The 13,708-nt window shown below is 42.4% G+C and overlaps 1 protein-coding gene and 1 long non-coding RNA gene across 5 annotated transcripts in view; one reads left to right on the top strand and one right to left on the bottom strand.

The window, feature by feature from the left end:
- Window positions 1-13,708, top strand: part of LOC139109741 (uncharacterized) — a 36,589-nt gene that overhangs the window by 5,415 nt on the left and 17,466 nt on the right. The window lies entirely within an intron of this gene.
- The window catches only part of Alpha-man-iib (alpha-Mannosidase class II b), a 123,174-nt gene continuing 116,097 nt past the window's right edge, over window positions 6,632-13,708 (bottom strand). For all 3 annotated transcript variants that reach the window (XM_070669032.1, XM_070669031.1, XM_070669033.1), the window contains exons 6-7: window positions 12,093-12,561; window positions 6,632-11,827 (exon numbers count right to left, since the gene is read on the bottom strand). In XM_070669032.1, the coding sequence (XP_070525133.1) occupies window positions 9,676-11,827; window positions 12,093-12,561 (2,621 nt within the window). In that variant the 3' untranslated portion in view covers window positions 6,632-9,675. The remainder of the gene's footprint in view (window positions 11,828-12,092; window positions 12,562-13,708) is intronic.

Raw genomic sequence — 13,708 nt, 5'->3', positions numbered from 1 at the left:
GCTTGTGTACATTCGGCTCGCACGTCTTTCTAATCGAAATTGATGCAACGGCGTCTCCCAGAGATGATGGATGGCTCGTCGGTGAGCCGGCGGGCGATTCGAGCAGCCGGACGCGTCTTTGCAAATTATTTTTCTGACTCGGGAAAAGTTTCAGTTCGAGTTAAACGGGCATCGGACTCACGGAAAGATAGGGGGAGGGGCTTAAATTTTTAAATACTTTCGAAAGTTCCGAGATCAGGAAAGATGGGGGAGGAGGGGAAACAAGAGCGAGCCGCCGATTCTCTCGGTGTCCGTTAACAACACTTTCCAGTTTGGAAAGAGGCGGAAAAACTAGTTAAACCTCGGACATTTCGCCGCGGCCAACAGCTCGTGGCGGGGTTGCGAAAATACTCTTTCACTCCGCTGATAAATGTTGCGCGGAACTTCGTTTAAAAAAATACCTCGTGGCGAGCTTAATTTCCGGCTCGTGAATCGGCTCCGGTGGAAGATCGATGCGGCGCGGGGAAGCGGAAGGTGATATTACGGAACCGCCTTCAGAAGTTTGATAAGCTCCGGAGCTCGACGCTTGATGGAGTGGACTTATACGTCTTCGGCGTTTTGCACGGGGGAAACGATCCGCCAAACGAAACAGCGCGTATGTCTCTATTCGCTTCTCGGTAGACAGAAACGGTAGCGGAGAGGATAAGTTAGAGTGTGGGTGGATGGTGGTTCGTTTATCGTGCGGCCTGAATGGCAATTTATCTTACCGGCAAGACGGACCGAAGGTACCAGTCCCCCGGATATAAATGACGCTGCTTCTCGCGAAGATCTTCTTCGGGATTCTACGGGACGCGACAGTAAGGGAGAAAGAAATATGCGGCGGGCAAGGGTAGGAAAATCTGCCGTCTTTATGTAAACGACATCGTGTTTGTAGAGTACATTTTCAATTTCTCGTATATTAAAGGTCCGCAAACTTAGCTTTCTCTTGGCTCGCGACGTCTAAAAGTGTACTCTCGATTTCTTAAGATATTTTAACATCGCTCCAGAAATCCTTCCTTTGCCCTCACGCCAAAGACTGAAAAAGTCATACCGGGCTCTCGTAATTTGCAAATTTACGCGATCGCTGTAAAGCGATTAAATTCATGCCGCAAATACGCGGTCGGACGTCGGGGAAACTAGCGAAAAGACATTGACGTATCGAAGGAAACGACGGGGAACGGGGTTGTCACCGGGGAGAAAATCACGGTATCCGTCATGTGTACGTATATACCGCTCTGCGAAATGCCGTGGGCTTCAAGAATAGCCCGGCTGTTTCATCCTCCCACTTCATTCGCTCGTATCCACCCCGGTTGCGCGATCATCCCGGAGCAATATGTCTTGTATACAGACGGTACGGTTGCCACGGCGCGGAGTTCGCGTTTCTCGAGTTTCCATCCATCCAGTTCGCGAGAAAAGGCGCTTCGTCTTTCTTCGCGCCGGCTTGAACCTTATTATTGGTAAACAAGCTCTCTCTTCTCGCTTCCCCTTTGCCGTCTCCATCTTCGCCGGTGCAGTCTTGCGTTTTTCCTCCACCCTCCCCGGGCGCTAGACATCCGCTCGGGATTCGGTAACATCGAGATTAAACTCGTAGTACTGATTAGACTGGATATTACGAAACCATCCTGCGAAGCACCAATCAACGCCATTAATAAATGCGCCGCTATTAACGAACGCGTAATTTATCTCCAATATACGCGAGCGACTTAATTAAGTATTAATTAATTTCTCAAAACGCAGAGTCGGCGATCAGTCGACTCTCGTAAACTGCGGATTAATATAAATTACAGAACATAATTTCCATTCCGATCAAGTATTCGCCCCGTGTACGTGAATTCAAATAGAATTAAATTTCAAACTGAATTTTGCGAGCGTGCATCTTGTTTACTTGACGCTGAATAAAACTATTGAATTTCAATATCCCCAGCTGCACGCGAAGCCGGCGGGAGTTTCTGAAATTTTATATCATTGTACGCGGTGGAAGATTAAGTCCTGTTCGCCGCTGTCGATTTCATTAATGTTGCTTTAGGCGCGAAATAATCTTCGCTCCTTCGAGAGGGAGAAGCGCACTTGAACGGGCGCCAGCGATCAACTTTTTCAATATAACTTTCTCGTTTGTCGCCTCGACTTTGTCGTTTCGTAGTTAGCGAAACAGCCGACTCCGTCGCTTCAAGTTTAACTTCGCGCCTACGCCGGAAGTAAAAAACCACTTTGCCGGGGCGAAAAAATATCAAGGGCAAACGCTCACTGCGTTTCAGTTCCGTCGGTTCCAATTTCTCCTAATTATGTTCGTAGCGCGATCCGATTCGCAATTAACGCGTTCTCACTTTCTCAATTTCGAAAAATTCCGTGAGATCGCGCCGCTATTATTTATCCCAGATAAATTAGAGAATTGCGGATCATCTTTCAGCAAAGCTATCCCTCTGTAGAAATTCGCGAACGCTTAAAAATACACGCGTCGTCTACTTCGTCGTCCGTCGTAATTGATGAAACCCGAGTCGTCGTCATGCTGCAGGAGCAAAGAGACGGATTTTCATCTAGCGGGTAGAAGAAAAGCGATATCCCTGTGCGCGCACGCGAAAGACGACCAACGAGAAAAGTTTTTCCCCGAGATGAGCATTTATTAAAACTATCTCGTTCTCCTCTTTTTCTCCTCCCCCTGCAGCTATATACGCGGCAAACGACTGGTGTTAACGCTATCTCTCGGCTTTGACGTCGAGTCAAATATTCGCGTATTTGCAGCACGCGGGAGCCGCGACTTTGACAAACGTGGGTGCCACACGGTAATTAACTTTCGCACACCATCGAACATCTAGCAAACTGTTTTCCGACGACAAAACAGTCGCGCTAATAGATCAAAGTCTCGATATAAATAACTAGAAACGCTAAAAGTAAAAAGTGAATTTGAAAAGCTATTTTTCTTTGACGGTTAAAAAAAAAATTATATAATATTAAAAAAGAAAAAGCCACGAGGAAAGTCGCAGAAATCTTTCGAAGGTGTACAAAGAACATTTCTTTTCGTCGTAATATTTATCCCGAGCGTTGATCCTTTTAATTTAATTATTTACAATTATTAAAATGAAATAGCGCGAAGTGACGTTCGCCGGTCGTTTAAATGGTCCGCAATACCGCTAATTATTAATGATATTACACCGATGGTGGCAGGGAGTAATCTCGGCTCGGCCCGTTGTCTTTCGACGACGAGGACGACGACCGCGAAGACAACGACGACGGGTCGGAATAATTTGCTGCAAGACGTCGCCGCGGTAAGGAGCAGCCGCGCGGCTGCTTATAATCCGCGGGGCTGCTTATATTTCCATATAAATTAACGGAACGCCGCACGGGCGACGACTAACAGAATCCCGGGGCGGTCTTATACGTTATATCATGATATCAGCCCACCGACGCGATACGGAAAGGCCCGCTTTCATCCCGACGTTACCTATCTGCGCTCATCAACCGCGACGTTTATGGATACCGGGAAAGCGTCTCGCTTCTTCGCGGTCCCTAACGAGATTCTCGATTATCCACGGCGTGCGTCCCCGAGATTGTTCCCGCGCTAATTACTTGACGTTAAGACGTCAACCTTGCAAGAAGTAATGACGAATATCGGTATACGGTATACGACGGTGTACTTAGCGACGGCAATGGAATCTGCCCGAATCTCGTATATTCCAGCAACTCGCAGCGCGCCGGCGATTCGATCTCTTCATAAAGAGAACGTCGAGGCAGTAGCAGCTACCACGTTGACGATTTTGAAGGGGAGTCAAGTTAGATTTTTTTTTTTGTAGGAATGCTCTCAGCGGTTTGACGTTTTAATAATTTCGAAATTTTTTCTCGACTCGTTCTTCGTTTACGTAGAAGTCTTTGATATAAATTATATTGACCAGAGGTATCTAATGTTTGTTGTCGCTATGCGTTTGACTGAGTTGTAATTATGTTGTGATTATTTATGCGAGCTGCCGCAATTTTATTGAGAATCTTATAAAGAAAAGATCTCGATCGATTCGCGTGACTTTTGTAACAGCGCGAGTTAAGATTTATAAATATTCATAACCGACGGCTAAGCGACGCTCGTTCCGTCGAGCTTTTCTTACCACAGTCAATCGTGGCGGGGAAAATCGCCGACGTTTTCCTTTGAATATCTTTGAATAAATTCCACTATCTTTCTCGATTCGCGCGATAGTAGGTACAATGTCAGCTACAGCGCGCGTACAATTTTGTGGTATAAAAAAAAGAAAATAAAAAAAAAGAAATGCAAAGTATTCATTAACTTTCGGAGAAACGCGAATATCGTTTTGAATGGCGGAAATTTTTTTTTATGAAAGAAAAGTCTTTTAAAGTAAAATAATATTCTTATTTTTTTTTTTTTTTAATTAACACAACTATAAATCCTTTATAAAAGAAACTGAGTGATGTTGTAATAACGCCTTTAATCTTTTTTTGTTTTTAATTTATAAAATATGTAACGTAAAATTTGGAAACTTTTCTTTGCCATCCGCGGGAAAAGAAACTAGCGGAGGGTTATTTACGATTAATTGGCGTTGCGCGAGAACATTTTCGCGACTTTTATCTGACGAACTTTCGCGAGAAGCGAAAGAATAAGGGAAGAAAAACAGTTTTCACAACCGCGCACTTCTAGTATACCTACTCAACGGCGAAAAGGCCGCGCGTACCGCTCTTATACGGAAACGGTAAACGGGGTATTACGAGTGTCAGGTTCACGAACGAGCTGACGAAGTATCCCGATGGGTGGGAAACTCCGTCCTCCGCGTAGAAGGAAATTGAATCGATTGTAATTAAAACTTGTATAACGAAGGCACGCGCGAGCGCGCGATGTTCATTCCAGCTGTCGGGGGCCTGGACGGCAGAAATCCTATTTTTCCGCTTACATCGAACCGAATCATCGTGCCCGGGACTAAAATCCATCGTGTATTTTATAAATTAGCACTGATTCCGCCGGCGGGTTCAGGGTTCAGAGCCCCGGGAATATTTCAGCGGCCATTCTCTTCGGTCCAAACTGTGTAATCCGCGGCCGGATACGAGCCGGGAGCGCGAACACTCGTTCTTATTTCGCACAAAGAACAAATGGATTACGTAAAATTAATTCGACTCGTTCCCAGCTATATTAAATATTTTCGCGAGGAGAAAAGCTATTAAAATAGGGGATCTAATTGCATTGCAGAGAAATTCTTGTGATTTCTTCACTTTTATATCGTCGCAAAACCATCTTATAATCTGGTTAACTACCCTAGGCCTTCTTGCGGGTTTTTATGCGAGTCGAGAATATACGAAGGAGCTCGGAGGTGACCTAAGTAATGTCGGGAGTGGAATATGCAAATTAATCTGCTTCGGTAGCTTGCTCGTAATTTTTTAGATTCCCGCGTTCGTGGCTTCTATCTTATTGTGAATTCAATTACACGGCGAGTACGGCGATATTTGCACGAGCGAGGCACTTACCGTTGCAAGGAATATCCAATTGCCATTAATGAGAGTTATACGTCAAGGAATGGTATCGATTAACGTTTAGTCCAGATGGTCTCTTCGGTTTTGCAATTATATATCTAGCTTATTAGCTTTGTTAAAAATAAGAATAAAAAAGAACAAGAAAAAAAAAACAGTTTAAGTATTCATGCATTCGCGTCATTCATTTATCGGCTAATTTACATAACTACATGAATTAATTACGAGTTTGCGAAAATCTTTGTTACGTTTTATTGACAGTTTATTGAAAATCAATTTACTGTCAACTTGATATTAACTTTTTTATTTACTGTATAATTTAATATTTACATAGAGATTAGATTTTTAACTCTCGACAGCCTTCTCGGTTATTTTCGTTCAGTTTTATCGGAAGGGATGACGGCGGTCGCGATAAAGAACAAGGCGGCAGATCAAAATACGTCAGTTACTAGTTTTATTTAATAAATATAATATTACATTGTAACATAAGGAATATCGTATGTAATCATCGCCATTCGCGCGATTCCAAACAGCGCAGCGCGTTTGCGAATCATTCGAGCGGCAACGCGTGTGAACATGTAATATAACTTTTATTCTTTGTGATATAGAACACTTCTTTCTCTCTAACGACGGCACAAAACATACAATATATTACAATATTGTTACAAGGACAGTCATTGTGGCGCCGAGCGATAAAATCGCACAGCAATTTCGGGGCGTTTCGTAGACATTTGCTGAAATCACGGGGCGTGGATATATCCGACGGTATGTTCTTTAAACGAAATACCATTTTCGTGGAAAACTTTCGGACGATCCACAACTCGCGTAACCTTTTTCGGTAGGATTTTGCTGCTTCAGGCTCTCTTTTGATTCGTTACATTAAGCTTAAACGGAGCGGACGATATGTTACAATAATGGGCAGTGTCGTTAGTGCGCATAATAACAATGAAAATAAGTAGTATCCAGCGGATAACATAATATCAAATTAAGATAATACCGTTTATCACGTCCTGATTAAGTTCGAGCCGCGCGCCCGAACGTAAAAGAAATTAAGAAATTAAATTAAGAGATAAATTGAAATATAGCGAAATAAGTTTAGGATTTAAGTAGATATACGTATAACTGAGGGGCACAGAGTTTATTTTTGCCAGCCTTCTTTTTTTTTTTTTTTCTCTTTTTCGGTCAAAGATCGAACGCGATAATGTGCTACGGTGATGATTAAAAATGATAACAGCACGAAGGAGGAGACAACTTGCCCGTGCATCTATCCGCCCGTCCTTTATTTTCCATCGCTCTTTACGATCTATCGGTTTAACGATTTCATCGACGATCCTCTATTTACACAGCATCGTTAAACCGCTCGTTCGCACCGTGAACCGTAAAATTTATCGGAGCCATAAGTCTATCGAAAAAAAAAAAAATATATATAAATTTATAATAACCGACGCTTACGAAGTTTAATTAACCGGTGACATCGAATCTTATCACGGCGAATATTTCCTTTGACTTTCTGAACTTCTGTAGCGTAATTATACGTTTGCATCGACATTAAATATTTGCGAAACTCATCCGCGTTTCGAAATAAATGGCGTCAGAAAATTTACGATTAAAATTGAACGGTAATTTGATATTGATTTGACGACGATCAAATTAATCTTCTTTAACGTAATATTTAGCAGTTAGTTACACAAATATAATCGCGTGTTATTAAAAAAAATTTTTTTTTTTTAAGTAATTAGATATCCGTAATATTCAAGTTATAACGTAAAAGTATAACATTGCATAAGGAAGATTTCGCGTTCGCATCATATTTATAAATACAATTTCAAGTAGGAAAATTTACGTAGGTGATGCATCCTTTGCGTAAAAACGTGCCGCTTCGTAATAATCACGAGTCCTCCGTATACGGAGAAGCGACGGGCGTTTTTGCTCGTTCGTTTTTACATAAAAGTAGCGATTATATTTTACAATATTTTTTCGCACCCTCGGATATATTAATTTTCTCTCTTGTTAATTGCGCTGGAGGAATGACACGGTCCGTTCGCGCACGGAAGCTGCACGACTTTCCCCGCTAATTAATCTAATATGTACAAATCGGATCGGTGCAATCGCAAAAAGTCGGGCATTTCGAGGTTCGCTTGGAAGTGGAAGATCCCTAGAAATGTCACGCGACATTCAATATTCCCGAGTCTCGATACCTATCGTTCGTTCAGAATCATAATAAAGCCACGTAGAACTTCACGAAAGTACATATATCTCATTCTCATTTTGACAGTGCTTCCAATGCGTAAACGGTCCCTGTTGAAGTTGAGAAAAGTAAGAGAAAATAAGCAGATTCGCAATCGGTGATGATCGTTAACACAGTCGTGATAACTTGTCAAATTAATAATTTATTTACAATACAGCGTAAATTATATTCGCGTCCCTCGCTTCGCTCGCGTTATCTTCGAAAGATAACTTCGTCGCCTGGCACGCAAGTTCATTCTACACGCATTACACTTTACTGTATTTTCGAATCGCGATACGCGGAAAGGATTGTCTCCGGTGTCGCGTCTCCCTCGTCTATAAAAAGACATTCGCTGGGAGGGAGAGGGAGAGAGGGTCGATAGCAAAATATCTGACATACGAAAATAGATGTATGAGATTTTCTTTACATCGTTTCGCTATCACAAAGGTTGTCTACGGTATCGGTAATTATCTAGGGCAAATTACAATTTGATATGTAATATATACATATACGGTACAATATATACATATATCTCTAGACGCTTGGTTAAAGAAATTCGCGTCGGTCATCCGTCGGTCTGTCTGTCCATGTAACAATCGTATCAACAGATAAATCACTATATTAAAGTCCTAATTTTCTTTTTGTTCTCTGTAGGCCTGACTCTATGGCCCCTATTATATCTTCTGTAAAATAATTTTCCGTTCAAAGAAAAGAAAAAAAAGATACAGTGAAAAAATCTAAATAATTAAAAATATTCTTTTAATTTTTAAATCTGACAAAAGAATTTGAAAAGAGAAAAATTATTTCACACGTGAAAAAAAATAAAAAATAAAAAATTAGAGCTGTTGATTCTTACGTCTAAAATCTTAATAAATATAGTTAAAGTTACTTTAGCGATGATGGTATTAAATTATGGAAGAATTGATTAAAATTGAAATGAGTAAAATAGATTGAGATAAAGATTATTTTAATTATCTTGTTTCAGCGAATATACATACCTACATTTATTAATTAGATATCTCAGACTCTGTTTGGAGTAAATTACTAATATTTGTATAATATCTGCGCGTCATCTTTTCTCGTCTCATCTCGTCCCCCTCGCCCCCTCTCTCTTTTTCTTTCTCTCTCTCTTTCTCTTTCTCTCGAAATTTCTCATTTGATAATAAAACGCAAGAGTACATCGTACAGGAACAATATGTACAATAGTGCACGCACACGTTGCACGTTTGTTACGATTAGCAATAAATTGTGTTGCGTCAAATTATTTACACGCACGCTTTCAGGCATTCTTTAAAATTGTCTGTAAAATTCGATCTACAATGCTTCGCATCGTTTTCAGTTAAACTCGAGAAGTAGCGTGAAAAGTTTTTATATCAATGACTTATGGAATATTCCAATAAATTATAAGATCGTAAAATTTATAAATTCTTATAAAATCTTTTTCTTTCTTTTTTTTTTATAATAAAGTTAATAAAGAAGTAGAGTATAATGTGGAATAAATTTGAGAAAAGAAAATAGTACAAAAACATGATTTCTAGGCCAGTATAGTTGTTGGGATTAACTTACAAAAAAAAAAAAAATTTAATTAGTTCTTTTACACACCTGAAGAATAAAGAGCTTGTTAATTAAAAATTTTTGAAAAAAATAACTCTTCCTAACACGCGAAAGAAATTGTTTTAATTAAATAGTACGAGTAAATTGTTTCAATTGTCTCAGAGTGGTCGAAGTTATTTGTCACATTTTTCATCCCGTGAGAAATTATTGATTACTTTCGCTTTTGTATCGCTTCCACAAAGTTCCGTTTCGCCAACAATGCCGCGCGTTGCACGAAAGAGTCAAAGAGGTAGCATTTAACACGATTAATATACGGCAGTGTCATTTGGAAGGGTGAACACGCCTGTGTACTCTGAAAAATTTGCTAACGCGAACGCGTCATAGTCGACTTGGCGTAGCCATTGTATGGTTTAGGATCATTGCACGAAGTTCACGTTATACGTATCGACTTGCATCGGTTGCAGGCCGATCTCCTGAAAACCGTCTTTCAGGCGTGCGCCCGATTTCGTGCCGGTCAAGGACGTTTTCGTAATATTAACCTTGTCGAGCTTGTAGAACGCGGTCCCTTGCGCGAGTCTCTCCGTGAGCGGGCAATGTTTAAGCGGGATATCGATGCCCACGGAACAGCTGTAACCTTGCCGATGCAGCACCATAAGCGCGCTGTTGACCGGGAAATGTGGCAGCTTCTGATCGTGATTAGTACGGAGATTGAGCAGGTGAAGGTCGCACGGAAAGCTCTGGCTTAATAATCGTACCTCCGGCGCCATCGTCACTTCTTGCTCGCTACCGTCCACCACGAAAATGTTTACCGGGTAGTTTAGAGTGTTGCTTAAATGATTGGCGAACAGCGAGGGCCTCGAATACCTGTCCTTTTCGCCGTTAATGTCCTCCAGCAGCAGCCAGTGCTTGATAACTGTCCGTCGATTGTCTAGCAAACCCTCGCCCATGCCCCGCGAATCGTCGTAAAGAGTTCTGCGATCGAGCATTACTTCCAGCCAGCCGGGCTGGTAGCTGGCCGCGCCCTGGCAGTGGTTCACCAAGAGTGTCAATCGGTGATTCGAATCCTCGATGTAGGCCATGGTCGTGATAGGAAAGTAATTGCCTTCGATACCGATGCGCTCGATTTTAGTACGCTTGATCATTTGATGGCCGTTCAGATCGGTGTAGAACTCGGGCGTGTCGCCGTTCAGGTTCAAGATGTCGGTCTGTAGGCGCATGAACATCTCCGTCTCGCGATTCTTCGGCGGCGTCTCGAAGTCCACGATGTTGCGTAGGTAGATGGCCTCGCCGAGGCCGCCGTCGTGATGATAGATAGCCACGTGGTGCGTCAGTAGCTTGCCGTATTCGACGGTTAGGCGGGAACTCAGGCTACCGCTGACGATGTAGATTTTCTGGTGTGGCATATATGCCTCCAGGATGTCCTTGTCGGTGTCTCGGAGATTCGGATCGGGCATGAAGAGATAGGCACCGCTGTGAAACTGCGCCGAAGGGTACGCGGCGAATTGTACGGCGCACTGCATAATTTTCCCCGTCGATTTCTTCGTCACGCGCTTCAGGAAACCCGTTTCTCCGTCGAACAGTAGCTTCATTCGTTGATTCTCGAGCTGGACATCGCCCACTTGCATCGGTTTGATAGGAAAGACGGTGTCTTTGCCGCAGCGGCTGCAATACACTGTCGAGATCGCCTCCGCCGGTACTTTGTCAACCTGCCGCAGGTGATACGTAGCGATCGACAGTGGTTTCAGATCGGCCACGAAGAGTAGAACGTATACGTCGTGAGTGATGCTCGTAGCGTTCATTACCGGCGCGATTTGGTAGGGGATAGGATTTTTTTGAGGATCTAGAACTTTGATTTTATATGTCGTGACTTTGAGACTGATCACTTCCTGCCTGGGCTGAGCGAGTGGATTGAATAGAACGATCTTCCTGGTCTCGTGGCTGTTCACGCCGATCGGTATCTTTTTCGGTAACTTCTCATAGCTGTCTCTATCCGATTCGGCCAGCACGTAGACAGAATTCGATTTGCCGTTGACGGTGGCCGCGAGCGACTGAATGGCGAAGCTCTGCAGGCTCGTCGTGTCCGAGATCGACTCGAAGAGTTTCAGCGCGTAATCCTTCATGACGAAGGACTTCGAGGTACCTGTGATCGCGTCGTGATGCTGGAACAGGCCCAGATTACGCCTCGCCTTTACTAGCTTCTCGAAATACGTCTCGTAAAGTTTTATATCCTTGCCAGATTGCTTGGCAAGATTTAGTGTGATCGTGTAGAGGATCTCGGCGGATCTGAGATTCGCCTCGAGTTCGCGGTCCAGGATCTTCATGTACGGCCTGGTGGTGAAGTAGCCGCTCCAATAGGCCGGCCTACCCTCGCTAAAGATGTCCGAGTACACGAAAAAGTCCCCTGTCAACGACGGGAACTTTTCCACCCGTTTTTGTATTTCGCGAAAATAGTCCTTCGGCGTGCCGAACACCACCTCCGCGTTATACTCGTCCTTTCGGCTGTTGATATAGTCCATTAAAATCTTGTAGTTGGTATATTGTTGATCCCACTCGATCGCGTGGTCGTATCTGCAATGTAGACATAACACGAAACGTCGCTTTATTAATAACAATATTATTTTATTTTTTTTTTATACATGTTTTGTAACAAATATTATGTTCGAAAGAAAACTTTATTTAAAAAAATATGTATCTCTCTGGCGGATCGACGTTATTAAAAAAAAAGAAAAAAAAACGAAATAGACTTATGGAAATCGCAAATAAAAAATTATTAACGCGTGAATATACAGAAGGCGGGATTTATATATATTTTTTAAAGCGAAGTTATGCAAACCTAAAGTCGTCGCCGAGCGGCATCAGCACGACGTTGTGGGTAAACAGCGATCCAGTTCTCGCGTACTGTTCGAGCAACAGCTCGGCCATCTGCTTGACGTTGTTAGGGGTGATCTCGACGGCGCGGACCGAGTACTCGGTGTACTCGCCGCGTATCTTGCGAAAATCGAAGTTGAGGCAGACGTGCGGATGCGGGCCGCACGAATGTTTGATGTTGTAAATGTCGAAGGGTTGATTGTGGGTGAGCATGTCGGCGGCGCCGTTGCGATCCCACGGCTGACGCCAAACGAAGTCGCCGTATTGCTTCTTGGCGAACCACTGCTTCCACGCGTAGTGTATCCTTTGAATCACCGTGCCGGACGCGCCCGAAGCCCTTAGGAAGTACGGTATCGTGCTGCCGTGACCGAACGGGTCGACGGACCACCCCGATTCCGGTATCACGTCGAGATTCGTCTTCAGCCACTGGTGACCTGAAATGTAAAAAAAGCTTATTTTTTTACAGTTTCTATAAAATTAAAGCGACTTCCACGCGATCGCGTCTAGTTCTCGTTAATTATTAATTTTGGTAATTTTCTTTCTAAGCGCCGTCAGTGATATTTTACACAGAAAAACGTCAGATATTCCGGAGCATTTCGACGCGTGCGAAAAAAGATATAACTTTTTACAGATACTGGATTAGTTATTTTCTGCATTATTTTACTCTGAATTTGTATTTGTTGGTCGTTCACTTGAGTAGAAATTTTAGTTCGCTAACAGGATTTGATATAACTCGCGTATGGCTTTAGTTTATTTTTGTTTAATCTGCAAAAACTAATCTACAACTTAATTAAGGATCGCGTATCGCAAAAGCCACGTCTACCGGCCTTTTTTACGGCATGCATTAATTTGCATCGGGGAGAGCCTTTTAAAGTTCATTCTGCCGCGTTCTGCGCGATGCGATCAAATATTCATAATGTGGATTAATCCGCTGTTTCCGTGTTCAGAATATTCCAATTCTTCGAACTATGACGAACGCGATGTGAAAACGTAAATTTACCGATTGTATATGCACCGAAATATTAAACGAATCAACAGTATAATAAAGTCAGCTAGCGGAATGATATACTGCTAAAATCATTCGATTAAAAAGTCGAAACGTTATCGAGAATTCGTAAAATTCTCGGTTTTGCGAAAATGTAGTTTTATTATTAATTAGAATTAATTTTGTAGGTTCCATGTACTTTATTTTTTTTCCCCCAAATAATACGTTAATAAAATAAATTTATAATACCCGTGATTAACAAGAATTTTTCACCAGTGATGTAAATAGACATATCTTATTAATTAACCAGAAACGTTAAAAAAAAATTAAAGAAATAAAAAAAATAAATAAAAAACTACACACACATAATAAATCAGGTATACTCAAAGTTCAAACGAAGAAGTTAGTAAACCAGAGTCTGTTGGATATAGAGTTGAGGTAAAATGCGATTGAAGAGGAGCGCGCCATTAGCGGATAGGTAGCATCGGGTTCGTCGAAAAAGTTAGCGACGCGGATACGAAGAGAGTCGTCGATCATGCCCGGGCTGGGCCAGACGACGCGGAAACTTACAGGTCGACGGTCGGCGAACGAGGCCG

This window comes from Cardiocondyla obscurior, linkage group LG18 (assembly GCF_019399895.1).
Source record: "Cardiocondyla obscurior isolate alpha-2009 linkage group LG18, Cobs3.1, whole genome shotgun sequence".
In the NCBI taxonomy this organism is placed as follows: domain Eukaryota; kingdom Metazoa; phylum Arthropoda; class Insecta; order Hymenoptera; family Formicidae; genus Cardiocondyla; species Cardiocondyla obscurior.
The sequence above is the reverse complement of the archived record's forward strand: the minus strand, read 5'-3'. Positions and strand labels throughout refer to the sequence as shown.